The 21060-nt window shown below is 33.5% G+C and overlaps 1 protein-coding gene across 1 annotated transcript; it reads right to left on the bottom strand.

The window, feature by feature from the left end:
* Positions 1 to 16540: 16540 nt before the first annotated feature.
* On the bottom strand, positions 16541 to 19575 carry LOC141674556 (protein neprosin-like). The gene is made up of 6 exons (XM_074481265.1): positions 18654 to 19575; positions 18272 to 18535; positions 18011 to 18151; positions 17802 to 17855; positions 17403 to 17549; positions 16541 to 17305 (listed from the first exon to the last, which is right to left on the bottom strand). Exons 1-6 carry the CDS (start codon positions 18750 to 18752, stop codon positions 17063 to 17065), a joined length of 948 nt encoding a protein of 315 aa, XP_074337366.1. The 5' UTR covers positions 18753 to 19575; the 3' UTR covers positions 16541 to 17062.
* Between the last annotated feature and the right edge of the window lie 1485 nt (positions 19576 to 21060).

Here is a 21060-nt window from a genome sequence, read left to right as displayed (position 1 = left end):
CTGAGGCATGATCAACTTCTTGAACTTCTTCCAGTGAATTAACTCCTCAAGTCTGTAGATGAACCTTGTTTCTGAATCCTTTGACAGATATTACTTTGCGAGATCTCTCTGACGGTCGATCCACTATTTACTTATTACATTCTTATTTGAGTTGAGTTGAATCCTCGAATATACAAATAGGCTATGACATATGACTTACAATCTCCCCCTATTTGTTTGTTAGACAATAACACACAAATACCTAGAGGATAACTCAACTAAAAAATAAGAAAAAGATATAAAAAGAAATGCAAAGTAAATAGTAGAAAAGTTCTGGATGACATTTAACATTTTCCAGATTCCAAGTAGATGTTCCTCTAGACTGAACATATCTACAAGTAGTTCCATCTTCATTTGTACAACCACATTTTCTGTTGAGAAGCCCATATCTCTCTTGCTTCTCCCCCTATGAGAATTAACTGATTAAAGAAGATCACCTTCGTTTACCACCTCTCCCGTACAATAGGATCCGCAGATAAAAACCAATGGTATTCCCCTTTTGAAAACAGCTTCTTCCCTTACTAGAAAATCACCTTGTGTTTACCACCTCTCCCGTACAATAGGATCCGTAGTTACAAACAACAATGGTGTGGTGTAGTGTACATATGATCTTTTTCTTCCTCCCTGCTATTTCTCCCCCTTAGTTGAGGAATCCTCCAAACTATTACTTAAGCTTTTATCTCCCCCTTAAAGAAGGAATGTATGCCGTCGTCTGAAGGAGTTCTCATATTTCACTTGGTTGGAAAAGAAATAACAAGTAGTTTCTCTTTCTTCCTCACTGTGAGTGTGTGATTCTGTTTAGTGTACCTCACATGTGTTTCACTCTTCTCTCCACTCGTGTTTACACTCATTCTCACAAGTGTATCACTCTTCTCTCATAGCTCCATAATCCAGCTGTACCTGCAAGGAAAATCACCTTAGCCATCCTTAAAGGAGGTCACAGGTGGTGCAATGGGAGTTCACAAATCCCCATCCTTGTTAAACTCGTCAGATAAATCTGAGTCATAATCTACAAGTTGCTAGTTTCCCTTTTAGGGTTCCAGATTTGAATTCTGGGAAGGTAAACAATGATCCAACGAATTTAGCATAAAGATCAAAGTTCCCTTCTAATGTCTGTGAAGACATTTCCTTGTGACTTATCAGGTAATATCTGAATCATTGTCAACAAGTTGCCGATCTGCGCTTATGTCAGATCCACTATCCGCAGATGCATCCAGGGGATTTAAGCCTGGGGAGGTAGACACTGACCACTGACATATGGCTTTTGGATCAGTATCCTCTCCTAACACCTGTAAAGGCAATTGGTCCACTAACGAACCTTGAACAATCGAATCTGACCTTAAAATGGTCGAAACTCTTGTTTCCGTCAACTCATCCTTTGTGTGTGTAACCTCTCCTTGTGCATCAAGAATTGATTATGTTTGAAGTGGTGACACTACATCGGATATCTTGGCCGACAGGCAAAATTCAATAGACTCACCCTGTTGAGAGAATGAATCTAGTAACTGTTTTTGTGCCTTTTCAGCCATTACATCTTTTTGAGAAGATGTATGGGGGCTAGCAGTTGTCTCGGTTTAAATACTACTCATCTATGTAGGAGACAGAGCTACTGGGTTGACTACAGAACCTTCCTTATGTGGTGCACTAAGGCACTATCTCCCTCACGCTCATTCATACTACATTTAGTGGTAAGAGAGTGTTGGTTGGTTCTGTTTTTGTGTTTGTCTTTACAGTCTGGGATAGACGTTGTGGGTTTTCAACCTCATGACTGTTAATGAAAGAAAGTCATTGGAGACTGAACCCGTAACACAGAATATATGGTAATAGAGAGAAAATGATTTACAATAGTGATTTAAAAAGATTTTACATGAAATAAGAAATCACTAATGTAGAAAGAAGTTTGATTTTGTTTTTCAATATGAATGAGTTTTTGATAAAACATTGATCACTTAGGGTAAAGTCTAAGTAATTCTCATTCATGTCAAAAGCTTACAAATATCTGCAACATAATGTTAACAAAATATCATTGACCGATACTTGTCAGGTACTTTATATACCAACTGTTATGTTGCATAAAAAATATATCACTGCACATATAAAACAATATGATTGTGCCTAGTGATAAGAGAGTTATAAATATGACGACTCTACTTATTCATATAAAACTGTAACTGCAATTAGAGTGCCATACCATGTCCTTGACGATTGCTTGAGCAGTATACTAGTTCATACCAACCTGAAGTGAGATTGTGAAGAAGAAATTGCATAGTCCAATAGATCTGCAGCTGCAAAGTCCATGAACTGTGGTGCACTGACTTCCTCTTTTGACTCACCAACCAGGAGTACACTTGTACACATCTTACTAGAGTACAATTCCAAGTGTAATGTGCAGCAGGTGCCTGATATGTCGTAATATTCCCAAGTCTCGTCACTGGTGCTATATGTTAGATGCTGCTTCCTGATAATAACCTAGCACACTATACAAAATTTTCAATGATAACATTCCCAGCTTGCAAACAGCCATATCCCTCAGATAAACCTTTGCTGTTATCTCCAAAGGTAACCAGGGGGCCAGCTTTCTCAATCCACATTTGATAGCAGGGCTCTATCTCCGGTCATATGTCTTGACGATCCACTGTCAAGAATCCACACTACCGGTTGTACCTGTTTAATGCCCTGCAACACAAATGGATTAACCCTTCTTCGGAACCCAAACTTGGTTGGGCCCGGCATACTTGTAGAACTGTCCTTTGTCAGGCAAAACAACATTTTTAATCTTAATTGTCTCAACTTTCTCAATGACTGAACATTTGACTTTGTAAACAGCCTTAACAAATTTCTGTTTAAGCTTAGGCACAAATGTCTCCTTTCTAGCCTTAGAAGGACTAGCAGTCTTAGACCTATCATGCTTCTTGTTATTCACATGCTGACGAGGAGTAGTCTTATCATTAGAAATATGCTTACCATTAAAATAAGCATACATCATATTAAAAGCACAAGACATACAATTAGAAACACCACATGCTTTATGAGAGATATTAACAGCAGGCAATTTATGCATGGTAGACATGGCATTATTGTTATCCAACTCATGTGTGTCTGAGTTAGTCTCATTTGCTTTCACAACTTTGACTGGAACTTTCGACTCACTTGACTTGGAAATAATCTTCTCATAAGCATGATCCTCAGCACGCATTTCTTCTTGAATAACAGAAGAGGTCGCATCAAATGGTTCAGCAATTGATGGTTTATAGAGGGGTTCATCAACACCCTTAAGCACATGTGGTACTTCCCTCCCTTTAGCACATACACGAGGAGGGGAGTTTATGCCTAATTCTCCAATAGCAACATTGTAATCATAACCTATTCCAGATGTTTGATTAACAGATTGCTTACTGTAGAACTCTTTAGCCTTCGAACAAGAATTGAAGTAGGCTCTAACCTTAGTCTCAAGACCGGTGATCTTGTCTTTGAGAATAGTTTCGAGTTTTCTATAACAGTCAACTCTATTCTCTAGAAAAGATACTTGTTCTTTTAATTTGTCTTGATTAATGTGCACAAGTCTTAATTCATTAACCTCTTTCTCAAGGTCTGTGATCTGTAAACTTAACAGTTCATTATCACGACGTGCACAATCTAAGTTACCTCTTAGATGATAAACCATTTCAGCATCAGAAAGTTTTACCTCTATTCTTGACGATGAAGCTTTTCCATCAATAGCCATAAGAGCAAGATTTCCTTCATCTTCATCTTCACTGTCAGTATCATCCCAGCTTCTTCCCTTTGCCAGATAAGCCCTTTCAGAATTCTTTCTTACTTGCTTTGGCTTCCTACATTCTGTGGCAAAGTGTCCCAACTCATTGCAGTTATAGCATCTAATGGTGCTCCGATCAACCATCCCTGTTTTGTATCCACCACTGCTGGTGTTAGAGGATGAAGATCCACCTTTCTGGAATTTGTTGTAGTTGGACTTGTACTTAAGCTTGGGATTCCTCTTGAATCTGACATGGGAGAATCTCTTGACAATTTGGGCCATTGACTCGTCTTCCAATTGCTCCAGCTCTTCCAAGGAATAAAAATCATCACTTGATTGATTTGTAGTAGGAGGATCATATTCTGCTACTAACATATTTTCCTCAGCCTTGGAACACTGTACCATTCTCTCCAATTGTTGAGATTGCTGTTGTTGTTGACCTTCAGCTACAAGTGCAGTAGATGTGCTGACCATTCTATCCTTCCCGTAGACTTCCTTCTGTTGTATCTGCTCCAACTCATAGGTTTTTAACACTCCATAGAGCCTGTCCAAAGAAATCTCACTCAGATCTCTAGCTTCTCTAATGGCAGTGATTCTATGTTCAAGATGAGTTGGCAGTGTTAAAAGGAACTTTTTGTTGACCTCCCTGATTGAATAATACTTTCCATTAATGTTCAGGTTGTTGATCAACGCATTGTACCTCTCAAACACTTCAGTAATTCCTTCTCCTGGATTTGATTTGAAATGTTCATATTCAGAGGTTAGGATTTCCAACTTGTTCTCCCTAACTTCCTCTGTGCCTTCATTGATCACCTCAATAGTTTCCCACATGTGTTTGGAATTTTTACAGTTCATCACATGTCTGTTCATTAAGGGATCAAGGGAATCAATTAAAATTAATTGAAGGCTGGCATCCAAGGAGAATTCTTCCTTCTCAGCAGGAGTAAAATCTTCAGGATCTTTTGGATAGGTTCTGGCTTTAGTAGTCACCACACCATCTATTATTACCTCCGGTTCAATAACCATCGGAGTTTTTATATCCTTCTTTAACAAGCTTGAATATTTGGGATTTGCAACTTGTAAAAACAAGAGCATCTTCTTCTTCCACATAATATAATTTTCTTTATCAAATTGTGGAATTTTAACGGTTCCAACTTTATGTGAAGTCATTATGAATTTTTGAATGAATAAAAATTCAAAGAGTTGAAAAATCACAAAAGTCTAGGATCTTGATTTGTTCGTTAATCAGAAGGCTCTGATACCAATTGTTAGGTCCCAATTTGTTTGTAGAAGGGGGGGTTGAATACAAACAGTACCGAATAATCGAATTAAATGCGGAATAAAAAATGTGAAACAAAATTCAAGTTAAATAAAAATATTATTAAACTTGAAATGTGTTACAACAACTGTATCGATTACAAGGAATTAATCTCAAATTAATTATCACAAATTTAGAATAAATTCGACATGAACTTTTTCTATTTTTGCAATAATTAGAATCAAATGCTAAACGCGATTTGAGATTAAGTTCTAGGGATTTTAATCCGCTAGATTGTTACACAAGAACAAGATAAAGATTTCTAGTTGATTGGATTTAACTTTACAATCTAGAAATTTAATCTTGGATTAAACAGATGAAAAATGTAATATTTCAAGGCGGCTGCTTTTCTTGTTCTTTGTTCTTCTGTTTGAATGATTGATATTTTGAATTGTTGCTTCTGCTTCTATTTAACAATCCAACCGAGATGAATGAACTGGTATGACAATCTTTTGTCCAATAAGACTTTTGGTGAGACTATCCTTTTTTACTAGCAAGACAATCATTTGAACCAGCATGACTTTCGGCAGGACAATCTATTTGAACTGGCATGACTTTCGGTATGACAATTGATTGTCATACCGATTGTCACATAAGTACAATTCAGATTGTCTTGCAAAGATTAATAACAGATTTTTAATCTAATAAAAATTCTAACAAGACAATTAAATGAATTAACATGACTTTCGGTATGACTATCAATTGTCATACCGATTGTCATACTAGTACAATCGGTTGTCTTTTTAGAATTAAAATAGATTTTAACCAATTAAAATTCTGAAAATCATTACTATTAATTCTGAATTAATTAATCAATTAATTTAATTAATCAAATAAATTAATCTTTGCAGATATAATTTATTTTCTTAATTAAATTAAATGACTTAGTTAATTAATAGAGAATTAATACTAACCCTGAGCAGCAACCAATCTTCTGAATATCTTCTGAAAATCACTGAGAATTATGAATCAATTCCACCACTTCAACGTTGACACTCGATGTACTGTCTGGTTCATGAGTGACTAACTTCCGTGATGTTTCTTCATGTCTTGACTTTGATACTTTGATTTTCTTCAGATTAAATCCTTGTAATTAATTGATACTCTGACGAGATCTCTGTCACTTGATTAAATCCACGATCTTGATTTATATCACTGAGGCATGATCAACTTCTTGAACTTCTTCCAGTGAATTAACTCCTCAAGTCTGTAGATGAACCTTGTTTCTGAATCCTTTGACAGATATTACGTTGCGAGATCTCTCTGACGGTCGATCCACTATTTACTTATTACATTCTTATTTGAGTTGAGTTGAATCCTCGAATATACAAATAGGCTATGATATATGACTTACAAACTCCTTTTCCAAGAAGGTAGCATGTCTGGAGACAAACACCCGATGATCGGTGCAAAAGTAATACCCTAAAGTCTCTTTAGGATATCCCACAAAACTACATTTTACGGATCGATATTCCAGCTTATCTGGGTCAACTTACTTGACATAAGCTGGACATCCCCAAATCTTAACATGTTTAAGACTCGGTTTCCTTTCTTTCCATATCTCATATGGAGTTTGAGGAACAGATTTGGAAGGCACCTTATTCAGTAAATATGCTGAGGTTTCCAATGCATAACCCCATAGGAATACTGGAAGATTCTCATAGCTCATCATGGACCGAACTATGTCTAAAAAAGTTCGATTTCTCCTTTCAGATACCAATCTGGAGGAGTCCACTGGGAGACTATACCATTTACTTTGAGATAATCTAGAAACACTCCATTAAAGTATTCACCACCTCGATCTAATCGAAGAATTATAATACTATGTTTGGTTTGTTTCTCCACTTCATACTTATACTCTTTGAACTTTTCAAAGGCTTCAGACTTGTGTTTCATCAAACACATATCCGAATCCAGATCTATCATTTATGAAAGTAATGAAGTATGAAAATCCACCCATGGCTTGCGTAGACATTGGTCCACATACATCTGTGTGTACCATTCCTAGCAAATTTGCAGCCCTCTCTCCATGTCTTCTAAATGGAGACTGCAGTGCCACAATGAAGTGAGATTTTTATCATCCCTTTTCTTTTATTAGTTTGTTCAATCTGAAGTAAATTATGTCACATTTATACAGACCATTATTTAAAGTACCACGTCCATAAAGAATATTATCTCTAAGAATAGAACATTCATTATTCTCAATAATAAATAAAAATCCAGCCAAGTCTAACATGGGAATAATATTCCTCACAATCGAGGGAACAAAATAACAATTATTTAAAATAATAGTCTTGCCCGTAGGCATATGTAAATGAAATAATTCTACATCTTCAGCAGCAACTCTTGCTCCATTTCCCATCAGTAGAATCACCTCCTCTTCCTCAAGAGTCCTACTTCTCCTTGGTCCCTGCAACAAATTGCAGATTTGAGAACCACAGGCGGTATCTAATACCCAAGTAGAAATTTGATTTAATGACATATTCACTTCTATCATGAACATACCTGAATCAGAAGCGGTAGTCTCACTACCCTTCTTCTTCTTCAATTCTGCAAGGTAAACCTTGCAGTTCCTCTTCCAGTGCCCCACCTTGTTACAGTGAAAGCAAACAACTTTACTCTTGGGGTCTTCAGCTTTTGGTGGAACCGGCTTTTCTTCACCTACTTTCTTCTTCTTGGAAGAGTTCCTCTTCCTTTTCTTAGGATTGGAACCTTCACCAATTAGAAGAACAGAACTCTTCTTAGGGGAAAATTCGATTCCGCAGTCTTCAACATGTTGTGGAGTTCAGGCAGGCTAACATCCAACTTATTCATGTGAAAGTTCACAACAAACTGCGAGAACGAACTCGGAAGCGATTGCAAGACCAAGTCTTGGCTCAGCTCCCCATCCATGGCAAAACCAAGTTGTCCAAGACGTTCAATCAAATTGATCATCTTAAGTACATGGTCATTCACAGATGATCCCTCAAACATCCTACAACCGAACAACTCCTTCGATATCTCATATCGAGCTGTCCTCCCTGCCACATCATACAACTCTTGTAGATGCATGAGGATAGTGTGGGCATCCATATGCTCATGTTGCTTCTGTAGCTCAATGTTCATGGAAGCTAGCATGATGCATTGAGCAACATTTGCATCATCTATCCACTTACGATACACAACATGTTCATCATTATGCGCATCGCTAGCAGGTTCAGTAGGCTTAGGTGAGTCAATCACGTATTCCAGCTTCTCAATCCTGAGAACAATTCTCAAGTTTCGAAGCCAGTCAGCATAATTAGGACCAGTCAATTTGTGAGCATCTAGTATGCTCCTGAGTGATAGTGCAGAAGACATAACATACAAAGTAAATCTATAAATGATAAACATATAACAACACTTAGCAAATATTCGATTTCATTTCAAAACACTATATGAATCGGGTCTTTATTCATAAGTGGCTCCCACTAGTTTATCTAATTTATTCAACCCCCTACGTGAAAAATTAAGCATTCATAATGCTAGTGGGAATAGGGATCCTACATTCCATTACACAACCCCGGCTGTGGCACGAAATGCCATGTAATGTTCAATAGGCAGACAACTCTTGTCAATTACATCTAATGTTATTCCCTAATCAAACTATAGCCTCTTGAATAATTGAGTCACGGCTGTGGCACGACAAACTCAATATTCTAAGTCAAGTCTAACCCAACATTCCGTACAATTGAATCAGTCCCCAAAGGCCCACGGCTGTGGCACGTAACGACCTTTAGATTCTTATTCAATGTACACATCTCTATGTAATAGACAAGTATTTCTTATTTCGAAATCAAAGCCCTCGGCTGTGGCACGAAACGACAATGATTTAAAAATAAGAACTACTTTTCTATCATGTTGGAAGGCTATGACCGACACAAGCCCGTTGTGTCATTGGCCAATTACTACTTGATATTATTTAATTTTAGAGGGATTATATTACGTTACAATCATAATCATATTATAAAGAGATTCTTCCTTTTAAATTAAATATTTCAAAACAATAATCAATAATCAGATGATTCCCAGATCGGGTGGAGCATTGTCAAGAGGCGTCACTTAATAACCCTTTCTTACAGATAGAAATCTGTTGTTGACGGATCCTTTCTCTCATATCAAAAATTCATATTCAATTACGTGTTTCATAAACACAAGAATCTCATGATTGTATTCATAATATTATTATTAAGGTTATGAAACAATTTCACTATACTAGGTTGTCTAACAAACGCCTTATGTTCATTTAAGTTCACCTAAATCTATCATCGCATGATAAACTAAGCATATATCACATATATAAACATGAATAAACATCAAGGTAGGCATGTTATATCATCTAGCACATTAGTCTAAGCATTATACATCTCTATGTATCACATTAAGCATTTAAAAGCAGTTAAAACAGTTAAAAACAGCTTTAAAACACTTCCGGAAATATAAACAGTTCAAAACTTTTATATAAACTAAAATTGATCACTCCATTAGATCCGTCTCGGAAAAACGAATCCAACGGTATATTGCACGCCCAAAACGGAGTTACGAAACTCCCAGAAAATCAAATTTAATGTGGATAGTCGGGTTATAACGCATTACAAGAACGCGTTACAAGCCCTGTAACGCATTCCGGTGATGCGTTACAACCCTTTTAACCCATTAAAAGGTGTAACGCATTCCGTGAATGCGCCACAGGGTGTAACGCATTCCCGGAATGCGCGACACCCCCTTTTTTTTTATACAGCCGCCTGACATGCTCCCACACGGAATTCCGTGCGCCTGACATTCTTTATGCCGTGTCTGTCTTCTTGCTTTGGTTTACTCCGTGCAGAACAACACAGACAATACAAATATATATATATATACTATATATACATATATTTATACTTATTAAATTACGAATTTAATTGTAAGAACTTCAAAAATTCATAATAAAAAATCTATACATCATAAAATTATGAAAAAAATATCCAGACGATCTACAACACTTGTAGAACCCAGATCAACATTCAAAATTATTCTGAGAAACGATTTCTCATCAGACAAATTAATCCATGATATGACTTGTAAAAATCATAATTAATTCATACAAGCATATAAAATTCTGAAATTTTTACCACAGATCTATATGCATACAACCTATGCTCTGATACCAATGTTGGATTTTAAACGCAGCGGAGGCATGGCAAAACACTTTTACACACATAAAATCCAAATAAAAGCATATAAATCATGGTAAAAACATAGGGATCGATTACTAACCTTTAATATGCGATCCAAAAGCAACGTTCGGAGATCCTTAGCAGTTGCTCCTCAAACGTGAAGCACTCCACCGGTATCCACCAAGAAAACGACGTTAAGGGGGAGGAGGTGGAGAGAATTTGTTTTTCTAAAACTTTTGGGTTTTTGGGTTCGAATGAAAATAGGGTCTATAATAGTATATTTATAGGCAAAATTTTCAGCTGAAATTTTTCCATAAATAATATTATTATTATCCCATTTATTATTCTCATTAAAAATTAAAACACCTTTTAATTATTAATCATTTTTCTAAACACTTTAGAAATAATTCTCTCTCTTGATTTAATTTCCAAAAATTAAATCCTTTAATTAATAATATTAAGAACTTTTCTTAATTAATTTATAATCAATTAAATCTCATTTAATCAATTATTAAATTTGCCAATTAATTATTTATTTCATAAACAAATAATTATCAGCCATTATTAATTAATTCCTCCACCATTAAATCATTCTCTTTTTATGGTGTGACCCTGTAGGTTCAATATTAAGCCGGTAGTAGAAATAAATAATAATAAAACTATTTTATCATTATTTATATAAATTCTCTAATTTATTAAATATGATTAATTAATTAATCATATTTATTCTACATCGTGAGGGATACTTCTCAGCATATCGCGACTATCCGGATAATATGAATTCACTGCTTAGAATACCAAGAACCTATTCAGTGAATAGTTACCGTACAATAAACTCCTTCTACCCTACAATGTCCCGATTAAATACAAGGCATGGATCTCGTGTCAAGCCTATCTAATTCAATCACTTGCTTACCATTTACTATGCTTAGTTCTATGCAAATTAGAAACTCCTTTCTAATTTCATTCACTCTGGCTAGAGATTCCTGAACTAGCATAAGTGGATCAGCCTTGAACATTCGCTTCCGTCACTGGAAGGGGTAGATCCTTTATTGATCATACACTATCTTCGTGTACAAATTCCTATACCCAGTAGAGCCCTAATAATTGTCCCTGGAGACTAAGAACTAAACCAAAGCATAGTTCAGTGTACACAAGATGACTATGATGACCTCAAGTCTAAGGATACTTGTACAACTATCACTATGTGAACAACTGCTGACACGTGAGTGAACTCCATCAGTTGTTCAGCTGGGCGAGTCATGTTCAGTGAACTTATTCTATAATAAGCACCTACATACTAGCTATAGTGTCACCACACAAATGTCTATGTGAACAGACATCCTTCATAATGAAGCAAGCATAGTATGTATCGATCTTTGCGGATTATTAATTACCAGTTAGTAATCTTACGACCAGGAACTATTTAAGTTTAGAGTTATCATCTTTTAGGTCTCACTATTATGATCTCATCATAATCCATAAAAAACTTTACTCTAAACTATGGTATATCTTATTTAAACACTTAAATAGATATAGCCCGTAATAAAAACAAAACAAGTCTTTTATTAATATCAATGAAATCAAAACAGATTACATAAAAAGTTATTCCTAAATCCTAATACCTGATTGGACTTAGGACATATTCCTTTCAGAACTTGGGATAACCTACTTTTACTAGATTTGCATTTTCTAAACTTTCGAGGGGATATGGTATTAGATCGAAAGTCTTGGAGGCGTCGAATTAAAGTGGTTGATTAACTTATGGGATAGTTGGATCTGTATTTTGAGGTGTTAGTAGCATATAGTGTTAGTAACATATAGTGTCAGTTTATTCCTTTATTTTTATTCTGTTAATGTGCTTAATTCTATTATTATTGTATTCTAGGTTTTATACATTATTGGCACTAATCATGTTTTGGTAGATCGAATGTCTTGTCTTTTTTTAACAGAAAGTTAATTGATTTACAAAATAGAAGTTCTGCGAGTGTTCTTAAGCAATATTGAGTTGAAGATATCAAAAGTATTTTTATGTGGGATAAAAGTGATTACAAACAGTCACTATTCGGTATTGCGTATTATATCATTTTATAGTTATATTTCATATTTAAACATGTTCACAAACAAGCCGGGGGTCTTTCGAAAAACAGCCTCTTCGTTCTTTTGAAATATGGGAAGGCTGCGTGTATCATACCCTCCCCAAGCCCTGCTTTTGCGGGATATACTGGATATGTTTGGTTTGGTTTACATTATATTTACACCCTAAAATGTATGTAAAATGTAAGGTAACGAACAAGAAACAATGAAATGTACAATAATACTTCCGTGATAAATGTATTAAATCATAAATTGTCATTAGGAGTTAAAAATCGACATTATAAACATATATTAGTAAAAATTAGGAGTGTAAATAAATCAAATTATCCGCAAGTTACACAAACCCGGCTCGTAAAATATTAGAATTCAGATCGGTAATAATCGAGCCAAGTTCGAGCTATTCGAATTTTTTACCGAGCCAAACTCGAGTTTCAAATTACTAGCTCGTAAGGTTCATGAACCTTATCGAGCCTTTACTATTTTGATTTTTTTTAAATAAATTTATTTTTATATAAATATTTAATTTTTTATATATATTTTCTAAATTTACCAAATCGAACGCAAGGTAAACCAATCATATTTCGAGTTTTTAACAATATTTTATGAAATCGAATTGAGTTTTCGAGTCTATTGAACTTTTTGCGAGTCGGGTTTCGAGTTTGAAAGTTAAGGCTCAGCCGAACTCGAGTTCCAACACAAGTCTAAACAATTTTATTTGAGTTCGAGCTGAGTCTGACAGTGTTCGACTCGACTTGACTCGATTACCTCTCTTTAAAATGAGAAATGAAAACAGGTAAATAGGGGAAAATAGGTCTAAATCATGCATGATGCATCTGTTTGTATTTGTATACTTATTCCGTCACCCTCAAAGACGAACAATACTTGTTCTGAGGGAGGGAAACATACCACGAGGAATTATGGGCCAGTGATCCGGATAAAAGGACCCACATAAAAGAAAATCCAACAGAGATTGTGCTTGGTTTTGGGCTTTCATGGTTGGGTTAGAATGCATGTGGGGGCTTTAAAAGCCTATACGTAGTCGGCCTACTTCAACCCTTATCCTTTTTTCTCAACCCTATGTCATTTACCATTTCTTCGTTTTGTCTTTTCTTTTTCATTTTTAATTTTTTTCGCGTTGGCCCATTTCTTCTATATATTAAAAGAGAATTAGGGGTAAATTGAGTCAAATTATAACTTTATTCTTTTTTGTTGGAAAATTATAAAAATATCATCCCCACATAATTTTTTTTATAAAATAGGTATGTTGTAGTATGCCATAAAAATCGAATCTCAAACCTCCTACTCACACATTTCACATTATTGCTACATATCTTCTTGAGTTTAATTTAAAATTCTTATTAGATAAGCCACATCTTTTCTATTTATCAAATCATTTTTATTACTTTAATTTTTGAGTGAATAAAATATTGGTTTACATTATTTTATATTTTCTATTTTGTCTTTGTTATTCAAATTGAGCCATCTTAATAACTGTCAAATTACAATTTTGCCATTTTTTGTTGGAAAATTATAAAAATGTCATCCCCACATCCGTTACCATTGTAGTACATATCTTCTTGAGTTTATTTTAAAATTCTTATTAGATAAGTCAGATTTGTTATATTATCAAATCCTTTTTTATTACTTTAATTTTTGAATGAATAAAATATTGGTTTATATTATTCTTATATTTTCTATTTAGTTTTTGTTATTTTATTATAAAATTTTAAAAATGTCATCAACTCATATTTGTTTCACCTTATATTCATTTTTAATTTGTTTTACTCACTTCATATTTATGAATTCTCTTAGTCAACCCCGATTATATATATATATATATATAGATGATGTGTATATTTTATATATATTTTATTAAATAAATTTTTATAAAAAATAGTATTAAAAATATATATAATAATTTTAAAATAATCTTTAATTTACATTATAAATCAATTTCAATATGATTTGATATTAAAAAAATGAGATATTATCAATGTTTTATATATTACAAATTAGTAGATTATTTTTATTTAAAAAATATACTAAAAATATACATTATTATTTTTTATTATTTCTCGCATTTCTGTGGGAATCCCCGTCGGCGGTAATTGGTGGATTCAAGGTGTGCTCGGGGATCCAGGATGGGAAAATTACTCCTCGACCCCGAAATGACGCGATGCATATCTCTACAAATAAATTTCAATATTTTTGTTATAATTATATTATTTTGTTTTTCATTATTAACCAGGATCATATAACTTCAATAAATATCTAATCTCAAAATTCTCGGGGTAAGTTAAATCGAACTCTACTATAAAAAATAAGTTTTCACCCCTTAAGTTATCTAATATCAATATAATAGTATGTATGAAAAGAAAAAAGAGTAAGACAATCCAGTAAAATGTTAAAATAAGTATCTATCATATTTAAAAAATATTTTTATAAAGATACAAATTCGTTCAAGATAATATTTGAATATATATGCAAACCGTACCTGACACGGGCTTTTATGCTAGTTGGATATTAATATTTATTCTGCATCACTTATGCACGGGAGCTAGTCTTTCGTTCTTTAATTTGTCATTTTTGAGATTTAATTTCTTGTTGGATAAAATATTATAATATAAACATGTAAGTGATAGTATGAATTAGTTATACTATCAATTCAAACTTAATTGCACAGCCAGTATGTATTAAATAGCCGATGCTTACTATGCTTACTATAAATACTGTTAGATATTTAAATAAGTAGATTATAGTCATTGAATATAAAATAAAGAAAACATTTTTAGTTTATTGATTTAAACATAATAAGTAAGTTATCTTAATAAAATAGAATTGTATTGCCAGATTCAAAATCGTCTTTTCTCTTTAGTTTGAATAATTATAATTTGATAATATTTTTTAAACAATCACTGAAATATTAAAGATTATTTCATGAGTTTGGTGTGGATTGCAATATGGTCAAGTATGATATCTAGAATTTAAAATAGAGTCCAAATAAAATCAAATAAATTTGATAAATTTAACTTTTGTATTTGTTTTAGTTTTCAATTTGATTCTTTTTCTCTTTCCTCCTTCAAATTAATAAATTCGTTATCCTATGATAAATTATTGAAATAAATATAATATTAATCTAAGTCGTTACAAAATAAAATTAGCAATGAATGATAAATTTAAAAAATGTAAATTAAAAATTTGTGCATTGTATTGTAGAGAATATAAAGTAGATAAAATTTATGAAGTTCAACGTGTCTAAGAAAAAAAATTTGACCGGTTTGCTGGAATCCTAAAAATGATTAAATATTTTTTAAAAAGTCCCGTCAGATGTGATTAAAATAAATAATTAAGTCTACCTAACTTGGAACAGAAGGATGCGATATTTTTGGGAGGATTTTGTACCCCTCTAATAGAATTTGATATGAGAAAGAGCAAAAATATGACAACTATTTATATAGTTGAGATGATTAGTTACTACTTGTTACATGTATTTAGGACCTGAACTATATAAGATTGCAGGATTCGGTGTACCAAATCAATCAAACATGGCCCTTTAAGATTTACTCCGGCAAAAATTATCCGGATCTTACATGCAACTTATTTTTTACTCCTAACAAATCATGTATTGACAATTCATCAAATTATTATAAATGAGAGAGAGAGAGTAGCCTGTTAATTTAATTCAATATTGAATTCAGTGGAAGTCTTTTCTATGAATAAGTACTACGTCAACTCTAGACTAGATGGAACTCAAACTCTAAATAATTTTGATATAAGATCATGGAATAACTTGAGGTTAACTTAGAAAAACCTATTTGTTGACATGTACAAATTGAGGGTGAAACAGATGACGATAAGTACCTATTAATTTTGAAAGAAGAAAAAATTTATCAAAGTATCCAGGCTATACACTCATTTTTGACAAGCTAAGCTTTATATAATTTTACACATGTTTTAAAGAAATTAAAATGTAAAAGGTTACTGTTTACAACATGGGTTACAAATTATAGGCAAAAATTCAGAAATTATGGTTTGCAGATTAATCAAATTTTACAATCTAGTAGTACAGTATATATAATCTACAGATTCGTTCAACATGGAACATGACCCTTTAATTTGGCCTATAAGTTAGTAGTGAGCACAGCTAAACAAGTGAGGAGGAGATATCGGTACATGTTTCAGTCCGTGAAAGGGTGACATACCCAATATGCAGCTGTGAAACCAGCAACTCTAGAAGACAAGTGAATGACAAGTTATTAGGGATTGGTGGTGATTAGCGCCACCATGGTATCATAAACACAACTGTTGAATGGAAAATTATTACTTATATGTACTCGTTAAGCCAATAACAAGCTGCCAAGCAAAGGCATCTCTACACTGTACTGAGTCAAAAACACGGTGCATAAACAGATGCAGGTTGGTTTACATTTAGTCATTATAAGTTTGATGCATGATCTATCATAGAAGTCTCTTCAGGAACTCAGAAATTTGAATAAAGTTCAAACTAGCTACCCTCGTACATTATACAATGACAAGTGCTTTTATTAAGGGCACTTCCAACTTCTCCCAGGGCCACCATAGTAAAACTCAGGATCTTCAATATACTCACTAACATAAATTTGATCATAACAATCGTACTCTTCAGAATAAGCAAACACGTATTCAGGGAACTTCAATTCATGCCCGTTTTCTTGTAATTTGGCCTGACGTGATCCAGTGACCAGTAGGGTCTGAATACTGGCCACTTCCCATTGCGGTTGCTGTGTGTGGATGAATTGCTCCAATTCTTGTACTATAAACTTCACCTCCCCATTCAACCAAATTAGCTTGATACCATAACATTTTGAATAACTCAGGTGGCCAATACCCTATGTTTATATTGTCTCCATATTGTAACCACCAGTTATTAGTGATAAAATCCTGTTAATGTTTTATAGTAGGTTTTCAAGTCAGAAGGTACTTTTTCCTAATTTAGAAGTCTGTAACAAACACACACACAACACATTTTTTTGCGCACCTTGTAAATGTAGATAGAAATTTTGTACGGTAGACCATTTGGCCCTGAGATGGGATGTATTGCAGCTCCTAGTGCTATTTTACTGTTTGTTTGAACAAATCCAGGGCAAGTTTGATCAAAACAACCAGTCTTCTTCGATGAATCGGCCTAGAATGTAAGTTTGACAAGGAATAACATTCCCCAACAAATTGTCAAATAGGAAGTTAATTTTTTGCTAATTTATAATAAAAAGCAAGTAACATAGGCCAATTATAGCTGATAATTAAAAGCACAATACATGTAAAAAGTTTAGGCAGGGCTTCGTTTAAGTTTAATAAACTTATTTGGACTAAATGATAAAGCTAGTTGAGAGATTGAAATAATAGTATCTGATGAGCATGCAGTTTGACAGAATCTTACAGTCCAATAAGCAAACAATCGAGTCTGGTGATCCCCATACACACTTGGATTTACCTGAATAGTTTTGTATAGCGTTATCTTTCATATATGCGTAGTCTATATTTATGTCCATATTAAAACTATATATTTCATTTATGTATATGTAGTCATATTTACAATGCTGGTTTAGTTCTGTATAGATACTTACTGCCCATCCAGATTCAATTTGCTCGTACGCGTGCAGAGGACCATTTCTGAGTGATACATGAGAAGGTACTATACTCATCATCTGACTCCACATTCGGATTCCAAACTACCATATCGCCTTTCCCAGCTGTATAACTGTATCCTTCAGCAATCAGCACAGCAGTCTGGCAATTTAAAAGTGGGGAGATAAAATTCATTGATCCAAAATATGTTAACAGTATCGAATGAGATCATTAGTGTGTCCAAAACAAATAAATTTCTACTTTAAACATACAAACACCTACCGAGTGGTTTGCTAGCATCAGATTAACTGTGTCAGTTGATTGCATAAGCTGATGATAAGTAAGATTTTTCCTCCCATGTTTGTTTTTCGGAAAGTTGTTGAATTCTTGGACTCTTCGAATGGGTACTGTCCCATTGGGACATGTAATGCCTTTTCTATGCCACACTTGTGAGGTCACTATGTTCCTCTCAATATTTTCTTTTCTTGTCCAGTGTGTTGTTTCGCTTTCTGCACTCTTTTTCTTAGGATCATTATTAGGTTTCATCTGCATAAAAATTATCAATAACTTATAACCATATAGCACAGTCTTATCCCTATTGGGTTTTCAACACAAAATTAACTTACTGCTATACTAAATATAAACTAGTTGGCTGACAACTGACCAGAATTGTGTGATTCTTCAAAGCAGGGTGGCTAAAAGCTGGCTGCTTCAGAATATCAATGCAGTCGATTATATCTCCATCTTCACTTTGCAAAACCATAAAAAGATAAAATTTTGTTTTATAACAATCGTTTTTATTTGGGAAAAAGAATATACAGATTCATATACTGTAGTATGATACAATATAATTTATGTGCACAACATTAGTGGGCACATTATATAATCAAACAAGAAATTATGATTTAGAAAAAAAAACACGAGAAATTATACAATTTTTCTGCGAGTTAATTATCAAACAACTCACTTGTTATGCTCAAATATATCATCCCGGGTCACTCACAAATTTTCGGTCTCAATTAAATCACTAATTTGACATATGGTAACATGCCACTAACGAGAATTTGAGATGTGGTTAAAGTTAACTTATTCCGTTAAACATGTGTACATGGATGCAACGTGGAACGAACTGGCAGTTGACTTAGGAATATCTACGTGGAAAAAGAACACTCCGGTTGAAAAAAGAAGAAGAAAACATAACAAAAGAAAATAGAAAGACACAACTTGAAAGTGAAGTCAACTGATGAAGAAAGGAGAAAGGTGTAGTAATTAAAGAACCAGCTGAATATGTAAAAGTGAAGTCAACTGATGAAGGTGGTAGCAGAGTTAAAGGCAAGGAAAAGAAAATTGAAGAACCAAAAAATAAGATGAGAAGGCCTTATCTGAATCTGCAAGGATCCCACTGTTCACATTCCAAGACTATTGAAACTTCACAGGAAACTGCAATAATTATGGATGAAGATGACAACTGAGTAAAAATACAATAGAGCATTTCATGTGTCTTGCTATTTTGCCAATAATTATGTTAGAGTTTGAAAATGTCAGTCTTTTGATATTTTGGTACAATATTATTTTTCTATTTTGGCTTCAGATCTAGTGCTATCTTTTGTTAAACTAAGATTGTGAATTAATTTATGAATTATATTTTGGATTTGGTTCCTGTTTTTAGCTTCCATTCAACCTGCACTTTAATTTTATCAGTGTTGTCACAGTTTGATAGTCTTCTCCCTTTTCACAAATAATAATACTTTAACTACTAGTCTTAATAAGTTAGTTGGCCTGCTAGCCCACGAAAACATACTAAGTTATATATTGTTGTTTAAACGTGCTGAGTGTGTGACATTTTATGTTTATTTTTGTATGCATGCTCTTAATTTTTTTTATGTTTTATGTCTCGTTCGAACAAAAACAACATCGATCTGCGGGCTGAGGGGGAAGACCATGTCATAAAAACTAGTCGTTACACATACACATCAGCTACTTCCGTTATTCATTTTTTTGAAAATTAACAGTTTGTTACTATTTATCAAATTAGTGATTTAATTGAGATCAAAATTTTGTGAATGACCCGGATGATATATTTGAATGTAACAAGTGAGTTGTTTGATCATTAACCCATTTTTCTGCATATAGGTCTACTCTGGCCATATAATATATTACATGCATGGATACTACACATGCATCTCCAAAAACAGAGACATTAAGTACTGATTAAACTCTCTACTTCACTGCTTAAGATTACTCAAAAAGATTATCTCTTCCATAAATGAGTTCATGCTCTCAGTATCTAGTATCTCGGAGGTCGAGAATTTGAATCTTGTGAAAAATAAGATGCATTTGCGAGTGTGATTAATAATAAAATATCTGCCCTGTATGCTTAATCTCTATAGCACACCTAAGATAAGCAACTATAAAGAAAGGGTAATTAAAGAATTACCGTATTATTATTTAAAGGAGTAATTTTACCCGAATGCTCTTGACAACATATGTTTTTAAGTTGCTTTTTTTCTCAACTTGTTCAAAGTTGCTGCCACAATTAATTCCACTAAAACTAATTAGTTTCAGTACTAAAACTACTAATATTAATTTAAACCTAATGGCCTCCATATTAAAAATTGGGCATAAATTAATTAGAAATTTCAAAATTAGCTATTTGTTTGTTTGGAAGTTAAAGAAATATGTGACACCCTATGTGGCTTATATAGGATCGGTATGGCAGACCTTGATCTACAGATGTATGTCATTTGCATGATTCAACTTCTACTCATCCAAATGTTTTATTACATTTTCTAACTAGTAGACAATACATATTTACAATGTTACAAAATATATGAAAATATATGACAATGACATTTGCAAAGATGACATGTATTTTTTGCTAAGTTAGTAAATATGGCATGTTAGTATACTTATACATGTCATTTAATCCTATAGCATTTTAGTTTCTCTTGCATTGTTACTTTGTTAGCCTATGTACCCAAAAAAATAATTATCTTTAAAAAAGATCTAGGAATTTTTTTAGCAAGAATCTCCAATTCTCAATACAATATAACACAGATCTCAGTATTGCA

This window comes from Apium graveolens, chromosome 7, assembly GCF_009905375.1.
Source record: "Apium graveolens cultivar Ventura chromosome 7, ASM990537v1, whole genome shotgun sequence".
Taxonomy (NCBI): domain Eukaryota; kingdom Viridiplantae; phylum Streptophyta; class Magnoliopsida; order Apiales; family Apiaceae; genus Apium; species Apium graveolens.
The sequence above is the reverse complement of the archived record's forward strand: the minus strand, read 5'-3'. Positions and strand labels throughout refer to the sequence as shown.

Bases quoted from the DNA above. Each gene is read 5' to 3' on its own strand.
- LOC141674556 (XM_074481265.1), bottom strand. From the start codon at position 18,752: ATGGTTTTGCAAAGTGAAGATGGAGATATAATCGACTGCATTGATATT. The intron at 18,536-18,653 runs GTCAGTTGTCAG...ATTTTTATGCAG, and splicing joins TGAAGAATCACACAATTCTG to ATGAAACCTAATAATGATCC. The intron at 18,152-18,271 runs GTAGGTGTTTGT...TTAAATTGCCAG, and splicing joins TGATGCTAGCAAACCACTCG to ACTGCTGTGCTGATTGCTGA.